The 17,093-nt window shown below is 37.3% G+C and overlaps 1 protein-coding gene across 3 annotated transcripts in view; it reads left to right on the forward strand.

Moving 5' to 3' along the window:
* Positions 1-15,617, forward strand: part of Gtf2a1 (general transcription factor IIA subunit 1) — a 34,687-nt gene extending 19,070 nt beyond the window's left edge. For 2 of the 3 annotated variants that reach the window (XM_052185299.1, XM_052185300.1), the window contains exons 5-10: positions 1,409-1,484; positions 2,786-2,919; positions 3,208-3,528; positions 7,981-8,070; positions 10,686-10,789; positions 11,622-15,617. In XM_052185299.1, coding sequence (XP_052041259.1) covers positions 1,409-1,484; positions 2,786-2,919; positions 3,208-3,528; positions 7,981-8,070; positions 10,686-10,789; positions 11,622-11,748 — 852 coding nt within the window. In that variant the 3' untranslated portion in view covers positions 11,749-15,617. The other variant, XM_052185302.1, reaches the window with a different exon arrangement.
* The last annotated feature ends 1,476 nt before the right edge of the window (positions 15,618-17,093 follow it).

A 17,093-nucleotide genomic window follows, 5' to 3' on the forward strand; every position in this document is an offset into this window, starting at 1 on the left:
TGGGGCCTGTCCTAAAGAAAAAAAGGACCAAGAATATTGGTATACACCTGTGATCCCTGTACTTGGGAAGCAAAGGCAGAATGACTTCAAGTTGAAGACAAAATTTTCTGGCAAGTGAATTCCAGGCAAGAGAGGATTACATATAAGATCTACTTTAAGAAAAAATAAAGGGAAAAAATTTACAGGGTATTAAAATATGAAATTATATTCAGAAAAAAACGTATAAATGTATGTAATGAAAAGTAAATTCCATTCATAAGTCTTTGGGTTCACGCATATAGGACACTGTATATATGTGTATCTGTGTGTGTGTGTGTATGCGCGCATGCACAGATATGTGTATATATAAGTATTTTTTTTAAGATTTTTTTTTTTATTATATGTAAGTACACTGTAGCTGTCTTCAGATACCCCAGAAGAGGGCATCTAATCTCATTATGATTGGTTGTGAGCCACCATGTGGTTGCTGGGATTTGAACTCAGGACCTCTGGAAGAGCAATCAGTGCTCTTAACCACAAGCCATCTCTCCAGCCCCTAAGTATTTCTTAATTTAGGAAAAATACCTGAAGTTGAGATAGTTCTGGCTCCCAGGTTTGGACTAAGAAATACTCAACCTATTGTATATGTTACCTGGATTATTGTGTCAATGTGTTCATTCCTTTTAGATAATGTGGCATCTTAAAATTGCCAGTCACAGAAACCAAAGAATTCTGAGTTAATTTTTTATGGAGACTGTTGATTCTGGTAGTAATGTAGGAAACCAGGAAACAAGAATGATTTGACTTTGGCCTTAAGTGATGAGCATGAAGTTGGGTGTAAGCAACCAAAATACTCTTCTCAGTGTTCAGTCTAGCAGTAATGGAATGGTGGTCTCATATGCTACAACATGACTGGTAGAGCATATATTTCTAAAATCATACAGGTTAGGCGCAGACTGCGAGAGCTTGAATCCAGAACAAAACCCTCTGAGGTTGCTTAGAATAAATTTTCTGAGAGAACTAAACAATTAGACCCTCCCCCACCTTCTTGAAATACTTCAGTATGTTATTTAGGCTGAGTTATCTTCCTTGTGCCACATGGAATGTAATCTTGTTGCTATAATGCTCTTTTAGTAAATTCTTCCATGTACTGGTAAAATGCACTGTACATAAACTAAGATATTTTTTTTTTTTTTTGGTTTTTGTTTGTTTGTTTGTTTGTTTGTTTGAGACAGGATTTCTCTGAGTAGCCCTAGCTGTCCTGGAACTCACTCTGTAGACCAGGCTGGCCTCGAACTCAGAAATCCGCCTGCCTCTGCCTCCCAGAGTGCTGGGATTAAAGGTGTGCGCCACCACCACCCGGCATAAACTAAGATCTTAAGCGCATGTACAGATATGACTTTTCTGTCTTTGTTTTTTGTTATTCCAGAGTGCTGCTGCTACAGCTGCTACCTTGGCACTACCTGCTGGTGTGACTCCTGTTCAACAGATCCTGACAAACTCAGGTAACCAGAAACACAGGAAGCCGTTTTAAATATTGTTCAGAAATTAACATCAAGTAACTCCTCATGTTTTATTGTCACTGAAGAAGGAAGACAGTACTGACACTTGTTTTAGAGTGTTGAAATAATTTAAGAGCTGTAAATTAAGAGAGCTGTAATCTCTCTTGAGGATACAGTTGAGGAACTGGAGATTGTAGCATATAATCCCGGCAGTGTGGAGTTTTGGGGGAGAGGGGGTTTGAAGGTCAACTGCATGCTTGGTTTCCTAGTAAGTTGGAGCCCAGCTGAGACACTGCTGCAGTGGTTAGACACTGAAACTAAGCATCTGTCTCATCAAATGAGTTAAATGAGATATTTGTGATGACCAAGTTGGACATTTCACTGAGGCCCTGAAGAATTTACACAATTTATTCTTTTATACATGAGTCTCTGCATTAATAATGTATTTTTCATCATATCTTTTGGAAAACTTATGTGGATTGTTATATCTAAAGGAACATACACGAGGGTATTGTTATGTTAGTTGGTCATAATTTTGGCATTCTAATTGGCTCAGCAAATTTTCATTGCATGTTGAAAGTTTTAAGCAAATATTATACTTTGGTTTAAGATATAAGTGAGATGTTATATCTTTGTGTCGTTAAAGTTTAAAAACAGCCATTGAAATATCTGATCCTGTTTATTACATTTCCTTGACTGTTACCATGTGATGAAAAGTAATAAAGTCTTTTTTTATTTCAGTTTTAAATTTTGTATGTATGGGTATTTTGCCTGCTTATATGTTTGTGTGCCACATGCTTGCAGTTACTTGAGATGAGGCCACTGGATTCCCTAGGACTGGAGTTAGAAATACCTGTGAGCTCCTATTTGAGTGATGGGAATGGGGACCCTAGTTCTCTGGAAGAGCAGCCAGAGCTTGTAATCACTGAGCTGTTTGAATATAGACGGAAGTTGGGAACAGTAATGGTTACAGTTTAACATGTGTAGTTGATAGGCCTTAGTAAAATACTTAGCTTTTTTGTTTGTTTCTTTGTTTGTTTTTCTGTATAGCCCTGGCTGTCCGGGAACTCACTCAGTAGACCAGGCTAGCCTCAAACTCAGAAATCCACCTGCCTCTGCCTCCCAAGTGCTGGGATTACAGGGGTGCGCCACCACTGCCCGGCGGCGAATGCTTAGTTTTTTAACTTCATAATTTCTAGGTTCTTTGACTTGAAAGCAGTATAAATTTCTTTGTGTCTTAATTGTTGCTGAAATAGCAACTTTGATTATTTTTTTTTATTTTATTTTATTTTTTTTTGCCATAGGCCAGCTGCTTCAGGTGGTCAGAGCAGCCAATGGTGCCCAATATATCTTTCAGCCTCAGCAGTCAGTTGTTCTACAACAACAAGTTATACCACAAATGCAGCCTGGTGGAGTGCAAGCGCCTGTTATCCAGCAGGTAAAGCAATTTTACTTACCATTCCCTTGGTAGGTAAAGCAGCCATCTTGTTTGGCTTCTGCCTCTGCTGTTGCTGTAGGTGTCAGACTTTCTCATGTGCTTCTCTTCTCGTCCCCCAGACGAGTTAATATGTGCGCAGCAGTCAGAAACTACCTCACCCTGAGTTAAGATTGTCAGCCTTCAAGCCTAATGTACACTTCCCATGTTTAAAACTGAATTATTATTAGTTTGTTTTTGGATGTTTGAGTCCTCTTACCAGTTTCTAATAGGTGGTTTTGTTTGCCCTAGGTCCTAGCCCCACTTCCTGGAGGGATTTCACCACAGACAGGTGTCATCATCCAGCCACAGCAAATCTTATTTACAGGAAATAAGACTCAGGTCATTCCTACAACAGTGGCAGCCCCCACACCAGCACAAGCACAGATCCCTGCAGCTGGACAGCAGCAGCCACAGGCCCAGCCTGCTCAGCCGCAGGCTCCACTGGTTCTGCAAGTTGACGGAACAGGGGATACATCTTCTGAGGAAGATGAAGACGAGGAAGAAGACTATGATGATGAGGAGGAGGAAGATAAAGAGAAAGATGGAGCTGAAGATGGGCAGGTGGAAGAAGTAAGTTTCTATAAAAACTTTGAAAAGAAAAGGTACTCATCATTCACTGTTGTATTTGGTGCTAAGCAGACAAATTATATGCTATTTTTTTTTCACACACAGAAAGGTGGATGCTTGCACTTAATTAACTTTTTCCTTATACTGTCCAGTACCCAAACCTAGGGAGTGATACTGTACACTTGGGAGTTTGAGTCTTCCAAAGTCAACGTTTTCATCACAGTCCATTGTAGCCATGCTCAGGACCTAGATAAATCCCTCATAGCTGTGCCTTGAGTGAGGTATGTCTCCTAGGTAATACAATATAGGTCTTGAGGATATTACCAGTAACTATTACCAGCTCATTTTAAAGGTATGTGTATCAAATGGAAATTATATTAATAGGGATAGTGAGGATAGTGCAAATCAAAGTTTCACTTAGTTATCCATAATGTGGTTTAAACATAATGCATTGGCAAAACAGATAGCTGTAATTGATTTTCTCTTTTTGTGATTAAAAAGGTATGGCATTATATGGGGAGAAAGGAAACTGGAGAAAAACTGAATATGACAGCTCAAGCCAAAGCCATCTTTGGCCCTTTTTGTCATATTCCGTAGCAGGTCCTCAATACTCTGATCTTCATATCTTTTTCCTGACACCTGTAAACATGTTTCCATTTTCTCTGTTCTTCTAGATTAGTTACTGTGCCCAAGATGACAGTAACCTACCATAATTTTAATGATTAATTACTTTGGTATAAAATAGAATCCTCTTTTTAAATCTTAATACAAATTTGTTTCATTTTACTTATTTATATTCATTTATTATTACTTCGGGTTCTTTGGAGACAGTTTCACACTGAAGCCCAGGCTACAGGTCTGGAACTCATTATATTGGTCTTGAGCTTGTGACAAACGTGGTTCAGCTTCTCAAGTATTGGGATTATAAGTGTGAGTCGTTGTTTGGGCCTAAACTTCTTTTTTTCCTAAATATTATGTAGCTAAAAATAATTTATTAAATATTTAACAAATCAAAGTAAATAAAAACATTTTATAATATGACTGTCCAGGCATCCATCATTTAGTGAAATTTTTTGTTACTTAAGTGTTTCTCTGTGCACTTTCCCAGTTACATCTTCTTTCTTCTGCTTTCAAAGCATTTGTGCCAGACTTTATCGTTGACTTCTCTTTGTATTACAGTACATTTGTTCATATTTCCAAAGATAATACTACTTGAGTTTTTCTTGTCCATGTGTAGCATAAGTGCAATATTTTTAAATACAGTTTCTGTTAATTTTACTTTTTCTTTTTTCTTTTGGTTTTGTTGAGTGTGAATTTTTCTTAAAATGATGTCACTAAAGTTCATCTAGGTTATAGTCTATAACTAATTTTTACTGTTAATTGTACTATAATTATCCTCTTTTGGATTTATTGAGCATTTGGGTGGCTTGTGTTCTGGGAACTCCTTTAGTATTACACATGAGCATGGACTTGCCAACTTACCTTACTGAGTCTATCCTGCCATTTTGTCTGTAATTTGTAGATGTCAATATGTTATCAATTCCTGATAGTGGCAGACTGTTGAAATTTTTTCCAGTCTGAAAAATAGTGTCTTCAGGTGGAACTTCCTTTACTACTTAGGTGCTTCAGTCACTTTTCATGTGTTTACTTGTTATATATATATGTGTCAAAATGGCTAGTTTGCACTGGGCAGTGGTAGTGCATGCCTTTAATCCCAGCACTTGGGAGGCAGATGCAGGCGGATTTCTGAGTTCGAGGCCTACAGAGTGAGTTCCAGAACAGCCAGGGTGATACAGAGAAACCCTGTGGGGGTGGGGTGGGGGGATGGCTGGTTTGCGTTATTTCTAACCCTTTTCCAGATTTCAGTCCTTCCTTAAGTGACATTGTATTTCTCCAGCTTGCTTGGGTTATAGACATGTATAGAATTTGTAATAGTCATCATAGAGCCAGCCTGATGTTTCTCCCAAGGGTTGGGATAAAAGGTGTGTGCCACCACTGCCTGGCAGAAGATTTTTTATAATGGTCTATTATTAAGTATGTTTGTTTTTGTTTTTAAGTTGTTGTTTTTAAGACAGGGTCTCCTTAAGTAGCCCTGGCTAGCCTGGAACCTAATGCCTCCTATGTTCTAGGATCAAAGCTGCGCACCTCTGTCCATGCCTGGTTAAATTGGGGTGGGATGGGGGGGTGTTTTTTTTTTGGTGTTTTTGTTGTTGTTGTTTTGAGGCAGGGTCTGTAGCTCTGGCTGTCCCGGAACTTGGTAAGTAGACCAGGCTGGTCTGTACCTCCACCTCTCAGGTGATGGGATTAGAGGCATGTGACACCAATGACAGCATCTAGGTATTTCCTGCTTTTTTACTGTATTCTGCCATTGAACTACATATCCCTCAGCTTGAGAGCAAATTCAAAAGTCTGAGCCTTACAACTGTAAGCAGTTCAGTTCTGCCAGGATTGTGAATGAGCTTGGAAAAGACCCAAAGGTTCAGCTGACAATATGTCTTGTGATACCATAAATTGTAACTTGTGTGAGACTGAGCAGTGAAACTTTCTATGTTAAGTTTAATGCTTTTGACCCTCAGAAACAGTAATATCAGATGTGTTTTTTTTTTTTCTTAAGCATTTTTAGTCATTAGGGAAACGGAAATCTAAACCACAATTGAGGTCATCATACCTACCAACTAGGAAAACTATAATTAAAAAAAAATATGTGTATGGCCATTTTGTCTGCATGTATTTCTATGTATTACATGCATTCATTGCCTACAGAGGCCAGAAGAGAGGGTGAGAGATCCCTGGAATTAAAGTTATAAATGGTCACGAGCTGCTGTGTGGGTACTGGAATTGAACCCAGGACCACTGGAAAAGCAGCCAGCCAGTACTCTTAATTGCTCAGCCATTTCTCCAACCAACAATGGTGTAATTTTAAAAGAAAGCTTATAAATTATGGTGAAGATTTGGAACCCTTATGTGTGTCTCTGTTGTGAATATGAAGTGGTACAACTTTTATGGAAAACAGTGTAATGGTAGTTTTCAGAGTTAAGCAAAGAATTAGCAATGTGCTGCTAAGTTTCACTTGCAAATGCATATAGGAAAGCATTGAAAACAGGAGTTTAGACACAAACATGTACATGAGTGCTCACATCGATACTCTTGTCACTATCCAAACAATACAGGCGTCCTGACTGTCTGTCAGTAAGCTAGTGAATGGCAAAGGAATATGGCCTATCTATACAGCAGAATAGCATCTGGCCGTAAGAAGCACGAAGTACTGTGCATGCTGCTGTATGAGTATACATTGAACACCTAAAAGCACAGCACAAACACCCACAAATTGTATTGCTTTATTTATGGATACAGAATAGGCAAATTCATGAAGTCAGAAAGCAGATTGGTGGTTGCCAGGAGACAAGAGGGAATAATAGAAAATGATTACATATGGGTAGAGTTGGTGGAGTGCTCTGGAGCTATGGAGATAGGAAGTATACAACACTCTAAAAAGTTTTATCATTTTTTTTCACTTAACATATATATTTCTGTTCAGAGTATAGATGTCATTCACCTCCTGTGTGAGTGGCATACACCTAGGTCACTTGATTATTTTCCTTCTACCTCTGCTTTGCCTTGTCTTTCCCCTCTTCATTTAAATCTGAGTTAAAGCTTTTATCTAATACCACAAATGACGTTTAACCTTATTTTATCCCCTTCTTTGGTTTTATTTTTGGGCCCGAGATATTTCATCTTCTACATTTAGGAATAATTTAAATCTTAATTATCTTTTCCACTATATTATCATATTTACAAACAGTACTGATTGGCATTTAGAATCTTAGTCATTAGTACAGTTCTGAGGCCACACTGAAAACTTAATTGTATTCTTTGCTTTCTTTTTCAGTGTCATGTTTTTAAACTATTACTGGTACATACTATCATGACCTCATGAAGCCTTCATATCTTCTCAGGTTTATTTCTAGGCATCTGAAACATGAGAATTTATCTTGTATGGTTATTAATGAATAAGGAAATTTAAAAATTAGGTGCATGATTGTTTTGCCTGCTTGTATGTTTGTTTACTACATGAGTGCCTGGTACCCAGGGAGGTCTGAAGCCCTGAGATTGGAGTTAGAAATAGTTGTGAGCTGCCATTGTGGATCCTGGGCATTGAACCCAGGTCTTCTACATGAGCAGGCAATTCTTTTTAATGAGCTCCAAAGGGAATAATTGTTAACCCCCTTTGAGTCTTATGAGTTCTGTAGCGTAGCTTTTCCTAATTTCTTGCTGAAATAACATGGACAAATCTTAAGCATTGACAGCACCATTCACAGTGTGTCCAGATAAACACCTGACATCCTTCTCAGACCATCAAGACTATGGTACTTCTGTCGCTATATGTTACAGAAAACATTATAGCAATATGTGAGATCTGTGTAATCTGTGTAAGAAGTCTCCTTTTATTTGCAGGAGCCCCTCAACAGTGAAGATGATGTAAGTGATGAGGAAGGGCAGGAACTCTTTGACACTGAAAATGTTGTTGTGTGCCAGTATGATAAGGTAAGGACTCACATTCGGTATGAGCATTGTGTTTACTGTAATCTCTCTAAACCATCGTTCCAGCCTTACTGAAGCATTCAGGCAGACAATGGCTGCCTGTCCTTGTGGTTTTTATCCTGGCCATATGGAAGAGCAACCAGTGGGCTTAACTGCCTGGTTATTGCAGTTACTTATTTTTCTGCAGTTATTTTATGCTTATTATATTTTTAGGTCTTAGACTGAGTGTTCTTTTATATTTTGTTAATAGCTCTCAGTGCAATGGTTCTCAATTTTCCTAACTTAGGTGATCCTGTGAAAAGGTCGGTCAGCCCCCAAGGGTTGAAAACTGCTGAATTAGTGTTTAGGAATTTTATAGTTATGTCATTAAGTAATAAGTGCTTATCAGTCATGAACCTGATCGTAAATTCACATTATTGATTTTTTTTTTTGTACCCATGTGATTCTTTTCTTAAACGAATGTTTAGTGAGTAGCGGTAAGCACTAAATACTCAGTGACTAGAGTTGGGTATGAACATGTAGTATTTGTACCCTTCATGAAATTCCCTTCAGATTAGAGAGATCTTACTTTTCTTTACAATGAGAATAAGTAACTGTGTCTAACCAAACAGATGTATAGGGGGACTGCCAATATAGTGCATCTTCATTCTTAATTAAAAATAGGTAAAAACCAGGTCAGTTGCATATCAATAACCTAAAGTCTGTTACATGATGGATCTGTTTTTTGTGCATTGTGACTTCAGATGAATGTTTTTAATAATCTATGTCACAAACTCTACGGCAGATTGGATTTTTTTTAGCTGCAGAAAGAGCTTAAAACAGTTAATGGTTAAGAGTTAAAACGGTTAAAACAGCAGTTAGTCTGAAGAGACCTGCTTGAAGCCAAATAAATACTCAGAATAATTTCATGATGGCAGGTTACCAGGCAAGAGCTTGACTAAAGAATATTCCTCGAAGTATTTTCTTGTTGTAAGATAATAGTGTATTCTCCTTTGATAACCTCTATTCAATTTTTTTAAATACTCGTATTCTTTTTTTTTTTAAATTTTATTTAACCCCCTCCTTTTTTTTACATTACAGATTTTATTTCCTTCCTAGCCCACCCTCTGACTGTTCCCCATCCCATATATCCTCCCCACACCCCTGTCTCCACAAGGATGTCCCCATCCCGCTGTATTCAATTTTTTTGTTTTTTGTTTTTTGTTTTTTTTCCAGACAGGGTTTCTTTGTATAGCCCTGGCTGTCCTGGAACTCACTCTGTAGACCAGGCTGGCCTCAAACTCAGAAATCTGCCTGCCTCTGACTCCCAAGTGCTGGGATTACAGGCATGTGCCACCACCACCCGGCTTGTATTCAATTTTTAAGTGTTACTAAAGTTGGTTTGTCTTGCTCTCAGATACATTCATGTTTTAAACTAATAAAAGGAGAGTAGGTTTATGTAGCCTAGTGAAAAACAATTTCAGAGTTTTCAGAGTTCTATTTAAAAAATTGGAAAGACCGAAAGAATAGAATAAGTGCTTTGGTAAGTTATAAATGGTGAGGTAGACTGGGTTATTTAAAATGAGAAATGAATGTGGTTTGAGCCAACTTGATTTTTTTAGGAGTTTTGTTTTGAAGCCTACCCTTTGCATTTCAACAGCAAGTCAACTTTAAGAAAAGCCCAGAAGGAATAATGAAGTTGTTGCCTGACAGATCTAGCTTAGCTTAAATGCTAATAGAATGGCAAGTTTTGGGTAATGAAAGAGCTGTTGGAACATTGGTGCAAATAGGATAGTGTGAGGTTTCACCATTGTTAAAAGTAATTTTACTTGAATATATATTCTTCAGACATTAAAGACATTTTATTGTCATTTTGTGTATTTATGAAGGGCTTAGACTAGTAAAGGAATGCTTTTAAATTTGTACTTATGTGCAAATACAAATATTTCTCAATATGACTTCAGTTTTGAATTTCTGGACTTCTTTCTAATTATGAGTCTTCGTTCACCTTTATTCTAAATTTATTCTCTGTTTTGTTTTAATGACAAAAGTTTTGAGTCTAGAGCAAGATCACTCAGTGATTTCTAAATGCACAAAACACTGTTTACATCAAAAGATAGTGCTAGCTAGGATCAGTAAGTAAGAGAGGAAACAGGCTTCAGGGTAGAGTAAAGACAGATTTCTAATTATATTCACATAGACATTGAACAGCAGCCATGTGTCATAAATATGCAGAGGGTGTCTGTGCTAGGAGGGTAGGCCATAGGGCTTTAGGATTGAGATCTCAGAGATGTGTGTCCAGAGAGCATTCTATGTGCATTATCATGGTAAAGTTCAGTATTAGGTTTAGAGAGCTCTGCTATTTGAGAGTTTATTTTAGTAAAAGAAATAAGGCCACAATTGTATTGTTGCATAACTATTTTATTTGAATACAAATTACTGAGAGCTATTGACAAAATATTAAAAAATTAAATCTACATAGTGTTTTTTGCTAAACATTACGACAACTTCAAATTTCCATTTTTCAAATTTCAGTTTTTCAATATAGTAATTATATAAAGACAAAGCTTATGGCTTTTTTTATGAGGTTTTATTGTGTTTTCCTGTTAACATCTTTTGTATTCTTAATTTTTGTTTAGATACACAGAAGTAAAAATAAATGGAAATTTCATCTCAAGGATGGCATTATGAATCTTAACGGAAGAGATTATATATTTTCCAAAGCCATTGGAGATGCAGAATGGTGAAGCGTTGCTTCTTTCCTTTTATAAATAAGACAAAGAAACTTAAAAAGTTAAAATGGACGGTTTGAAACTTGGGACATATATCAGCCAAAACTTCACTTCTGCATGTCAGAAAAGCGCAGTAGAAGCAAAGCTACTGGACAAAGCTAGCCCGTGACCACATAGACACTACTTCAGACTGGCGAGCCATGGAACTGTAGCACTGGGGCTGCTGGGTGGGGGGAGGGGTTGTGTAGGAGAACTGTAACTGTCAATTTTAAATACAGGAACCTGCCATTGGTAATTAGCATGTAAAGCTTTGTCTATATTCGTTTCTCCAAGTTGGGCTCAATCAGAAGATACTTGTTGGAATGACCTGAAGAAATTACCCTTTTGATAGATTGAACTGAAACTGCTTATTGTATGTGGTTATATTTGGTAAAAATTGCGTGTGAGCTTTTTACAGAAGGGCAAGAATTATGGTGTTGAATTTTAATTCACTTGTATAAGAAAATATAAAACTCATAATAGGTCTTAAAACATTTTTACTTGTTACTCTCCCTCAGTAACACATACCTCTCGCTTCCCTGCTGTGTGAACATCTACTTACGATTTAAAGAAAAGGATCAATGGTCACAGTTTGGAGACAAAGTCGACCCAGGAATGGATGCTTGATTTAATTAGGTTTTCATACTTGTTAGACGTAACTTAAAGACATGGGTCTTACCTGTGTTGACTAGAATAAAGGGACAGCTTAATTTCCTTATAGAAAAGCTGCTCAGTCTTGTACTATAAGAGGAAACCCCAAATTGGCTCCTCAGGAATAAGTTTTTTTTTTTTTTTTTTACAAAGGTACCACCGAGCTGCAGTTGTATGTACACGTGACGTGTGGAGGTTGTCCTTGCTGGGCTGCGGTGTGTATTTACCTGTGCTCAGTCTTTATGTAAACCCTGGGATGACATTCTGTACAATGATCTAAGAAGCATGAGGGCGAGTGAGGAGGCCTGGATTTTTATTAAACAATTTAGTAATTATAAAAGTTTCTTGTGTTTACTAGTACAGATTTTTAGAAATTATTTTAATTAAACAAAAATTTTTTAAAAAAACTTTGTAATTCGAGGGAAAAGTTTGAGGGTGGAGGGGTTAGAGCAAAGTGGGCCACTAAATATAAATTTACCTCTTCTTCATTGGGTGATGGAGACATAGGCTCCAATTTGCACATTGGAAAAAAAACAGATTTGACTTGTATATTTAAAACTCTAGACATTTGCTGTGTATTTAGAATGTGTAGCTCTGTTCATGTAAGGGGGGCTCCACCAGAACAAAGAGGCAGCCTCCTGGGACCTGCAGGGATGCTTGCCCTCCTCACTTCTGTTTTAGTAACTAACAAAATTTGCATTCAAGTTATCTTGCCTGTTGACTTTTTTTTTTTTTTTTTTGTGGGTCTTCCATTTTTGTCTTCCTTTATTTTGACTTTATGTAGTTCTGGAAGTAACATAAACTAAAGTATATTACAAAAGAAAAACTGTGAGCTATATAGTGCTTTTTTTAAGAACATATTTTGAAATTTCTTAATGCAGTTGATTTCTCCTCCCCACTTCACACTCTACTGAACCAGTTTATGTTGTGAAATTTGCTATCAGTGCTGGGGTCTTAACATGATAGGAGTTAGATTTTGCTTTTATTCCATAATTGGTAATACAGGTTTTTTGTTTTGTTTTTTGTTTGTTTGTTTCTTTGTTTTCTTAATGTAGCTTTTTGAGGAGAAGTTTGTTTAATCTCCTATTCTCAAAGCACACAGCAGTTCTGGTTTAACTATAAAACTTGATGACTGGAAGGAACAGAATCTTCTGAGTTGTTGAGTTGTCCCTTGGCATAGTCTCCAGGCTTGTGCACTCAGTGAAATCAGTAACCTGAACTACCTATGGCCACACAGCAGTGTTGCTTCAGAAAAACTTGGGCTATTCAGTAGTTATTATGCTAATTCAGCACACACGTCCTGCCCCGATGTGTAGCTGAACATACGGAAGGTTAGCATTATTCACTGGCCTGCTTTTTCTAGCTGAACATTTTCAAGCATGAACAACCACTTCTTTGAGAGTGGCACACAGAGGGCTATCTTGAAGCAGGAACTGACCATTTATATTTGTATTGCCTAATAATGATGGCCTCCTGGATGAATCCTTTGATCTGGGAACGCTCTGAAGGCTGGTTCCAACAGCCGTGCACACCAGACTGCTCTCACATGCTGTTATATTGTGTTCCTTTTAAATCAAGTAGCATGCCGTGCTCTGTGGTATGGTAGCTTTTGCTGTGTAAATGTCACTTGCTTTGCATTCTCAATCATGCTTTCACCATTACATTTAACTGATGATGTCATTAAGTTGTATTACGGTGTCATTCCTTTGGAAAGCAAGGGATTCCCACTTGCAGAATTTTAAGACAAAAGTAGCATTTTTATCCAAAAGGTGGAAATAGGGACGCAAGCGGCAGGCAGTGTCTTCAGAAGCTGAACTGTTTATAGATTTGTACCTACAGTGACGGCACCTTCTACATGACGTGCCAGCAGTGCTAAGGTCAATTTACACAGATGACTAACGTGGAAATGTGTGCCTTTCAGTAGATGAGCTCTTGCCTGGTGGCCGATTGTATTCTCATCTCACCGGAATGCTGGAGAGCACATGCGCTTTCTCAGAGTAATATTGCTTTGTCTGTCCCGTGCAGTTTCTAGAGTCAAACAGGATAGGAGGGGATCTTTATATTAGGCCTTTATATTTGAAATGTTCACATTTCTGTTAAATATGCGTCACATTTACACTGTTGCCTTTTTAAAAGTCAGGCTGGCATCAAGATTCATGCGGCATGTACAGTGATTGAGATGTGTTATTGACAAGCATACCATATTCTGGCTTTACAAGACAATGTAAAAAAAATACTAGTTTTTATATAAAGACTTGCTTTTGCTGTATTGAAAATCAAGTTTTCTTTTGGTGGCTTCTATGGACCGATGCAGAGTTGTGTCCCTCTGAGAATTTTTTTTTTTTTTATATTATAGCAATAATGTCACCATGTTAGAGGGTAAGTATTCCTTGTATAAGAACAGACATATTTCTTCTTAGCAATTTTCCCTTTATAACAGCATTTTCTTCCACTTGAGAAGGCTCTTATATTTTCATATTACTTCATCTCGAACTTTGGAGCTTTTGTGCAATGTGCTATTTTATTGATCTTTGTACATTTTCATTTCATGTCTCCTTCCTACCTGTCTGAATCAGCTATATCAGATGTTGAGGTTTTCGGTTAATGGTTTTATGTGTTTTCTCATCTTTGTTCGGTTTACCCTTTAATCTGTTACCCTTATGGAAATTATTCTAGTTTATATTCTTCCCCGGGAAACCCGCCTTTCTCCTTCTGTTATCTTCCTTTCATGTATGATTTAAGGAAGATTGCATCAAATTTAATATTTTATTTTTGGTGAATAAAAGTTTCCTCCCGTTTGAGGGGAGAACAAAACACCATTGAATAAATAATTGTTGGTTCGGTCAAACTTCCTCAAATCAGTTTGTATGCATTGGGTTACACCGGGTGGGGCGGGGCTAACCTACAGCTCGTCGGAGCTACTATTGTCGACTGCTGTTGTACATACTGTTCTGTGTAAGGGCGTAAATATATTTATTATGTTTGTAAAATTCATTCTGTACACTTGCAGATCAAGGTTGCTCTTCTGTGATATATCGGGTGTTAAGTTTTAAAGACCATCTTGGAATACAATTAAAGAGCTTAGTATTTTGATGTACTAAGACTATTTTAAGTTTAATATTTTACCTTGCAAAAACTTTAATTAAAGATGTTATTTAAAAAAGAGTAATGTTGCTTGCTTTGCTTACTAGTCAGTGACATTGGTATATGGACAATTGAGTAAAACCATATAGTTTAGACAGGAAGTTTGAACAAAAATAGGGATATCGTTAAATTTTGTACCCTTAGTTAAATTCTGTACCTATAAGGTAGTGGGTTTGGGGTGCCAGACTGAATTGTTAAACTGTGTTAGAAATCCTTCAGTGCTTTCAAAAGTTGTATTTTCCAGACACAGAAGCATTTAGGATGGATAAATTCATGCCATCTAAATGTAAATTAAGGTTAATATAATTAACATTGTATTAAAATGAGTATTTCTACTCAAAAAGCTTCGATTACATAGGATAAAGTTATTAAGAACATTGTTTCATTTGTTTGGCTAAACTGTTTTTTCTCAGTTCAGAGTTTGTAAATAATTGCTTATTAGGAGATTTGGATTATTGAGGTTTGTATTACATATTGAATCTATTTTGTGTTACTTTAGAAGATATTAAAATTACTAGCAGTATTTTGATTTTATAGTTAATTCAAATGAATCATTAAGAGCTTGCCTTTTTGTAATTTTTTATCCTGTTATAAACTACTTTATCTAAGGAAACATGCAGATTTTAACTATTAAATAATCATAATAAAGATATTTTATTTATTGCCAGCATTCCTTGTATTTTGCAGTTTAATTGAATCTCCTACGTTATGATCTTAATAATCCTTGTGACACGAGTTCCCATATGTGAAATGACAATGGCAAGATTTTGAGTATGAGATAATTTGGATAATGTAAAATGATTGGTTAAAAAAAAAGTACAAATAGTAAAATGTGTGATTGAGAGACCAAAAGATTTGTTCACAGAACAACCCAGTAGGTAAACCTGTGTGGTCAGCAAGAGCAGACCAAGGGAGAGGAAGAGAAGGAACGCCGGGCATCAGAGTGGGAATACTTACTGTTTGCAATCACAGGTCTGAAATAAATGTATTTTTTCAAAATGGAAACTGATAGAACTATGTACTATTTTTCAGTTTTATCTTTTACTTTATGTATGTGAATGTTTTCCCCCCTGCCTGTGTACTAGCATGAGCATTCAGTACTCACAGAGATCAGGAGAGGGCATTGGATTCCCTGGAACTGGAGTTACGGATTGTTAGGAGCCACCACGTAGGTGCTGAGAATCAGACCCAGCTCCTCTGCAAGAGCAGCTGATGCCTTTAGTGACTGAGTCATCTCCAGCCTCGGAACTGGTTTAAAAACAAATTTGCCAATTATGTGTGGGTCATGTGAGTTGATGTAAAGAGAACACTCTAAAGTGCCAAGCACTAATCCTCGAGAGCCTGGTAATTGCTCCTTTTGGCAAAGAGCCCACTGATTTCATCTAGTCCGTGGAACTTCCGTGCTAAGAACACTTGAGATAGTTTTGTGGGCAACCAAGAGCAAAGACTGTATTGAAAAGGTCTTTTTGGGGTGAGGGAAGTATTTATTTTGTTTCCCCCAAAAGGAAGATACTGTGTTGAGCCCATATAAAACTTATTATCCTAACCATTTTTATATGCTATTTTTATGATTGCAGATTAATCAAAGAACATAGATTTGTCTACATTTAGCTAATGTTCAGAGAGTGTTCTGGTACAATTAAAGTAGTCTGGGCTCCTAAAGCAGTGTACGGCAAGTTTTTAGGTTATTACTACGATCTGAAAGTCTTGTGTCTCTTCTCAAATTTATGTGTTGAAATCCTAATCCTCAAAGTAAGCATATTTGAAGTTGGGACTCTGAGAAGTGAATTGGTCACGAGAGCGCTCATAAAGACACTAGGTTCCTGATAACTCCTGTATGAGTGCTAGGTTATGTGATACTCCTGAGTTAGCTAACCTCTTGTGTGTGATTGAAGCCAAGAAAGTTCTCTCGAAGGATGCTGGGTGTGCCAGAATTTTGATCATGGCCTTCCCAGCATCTAGAACAAGTGATTACTTGTTTGCTAGCTTTCCAGTTCATACTATCTTGTGATTAAACAGTTCTAACAAACAAAGATGAACACCCCAATCTTCAAAGTTAAATATGTGAGTGTGGTAGCTCTTGCTGCCTGGATGGCTTCCAAAGGAAGCTATGAAATCCTGTCTGTCTCACTTGGCATGTTTAATAGAATTGTATCTCACCGTGTGAGATGTGATTTGTCTTGGGCAGACAAAGAGAGGCTAGTGTATTGGGAACATGTTTAAATGATAAAAATGTGGGTTAAAGTCTGTGCGTTTTATTATATTCATGCCTATGAATAACTCTTAAATAACTACTTGTTCCCACTGGTTTAGCTGCTGCAGTGTAATGGTGTCTTAGAGCAATTTAGCAGCTTCAGCCTGCTGGGCTCAGCCACCCGTCCTAGTACACCAATTAACAACCAGCCATAGTAAAAAGCAGTGCATGGCTGCATTGGGAAGATGAATGCAGAGATCCAGCGATGGCCATGGCATGAGCTTTCT

Source organism: Apodemus sylvaticus, chromosome 6 (genome assembly GCF_947179515.1).
Source record: "Apodemus sylvaticus chromosome 6, mApoSyl1.1, whole genome shotgun sequence".
Lineage (NCBI taxonomy): Eukaryota > Metazoa > Chordata > Mammalia > Rodentia > Muridae > Apodemus > Apodemus sylvaticus.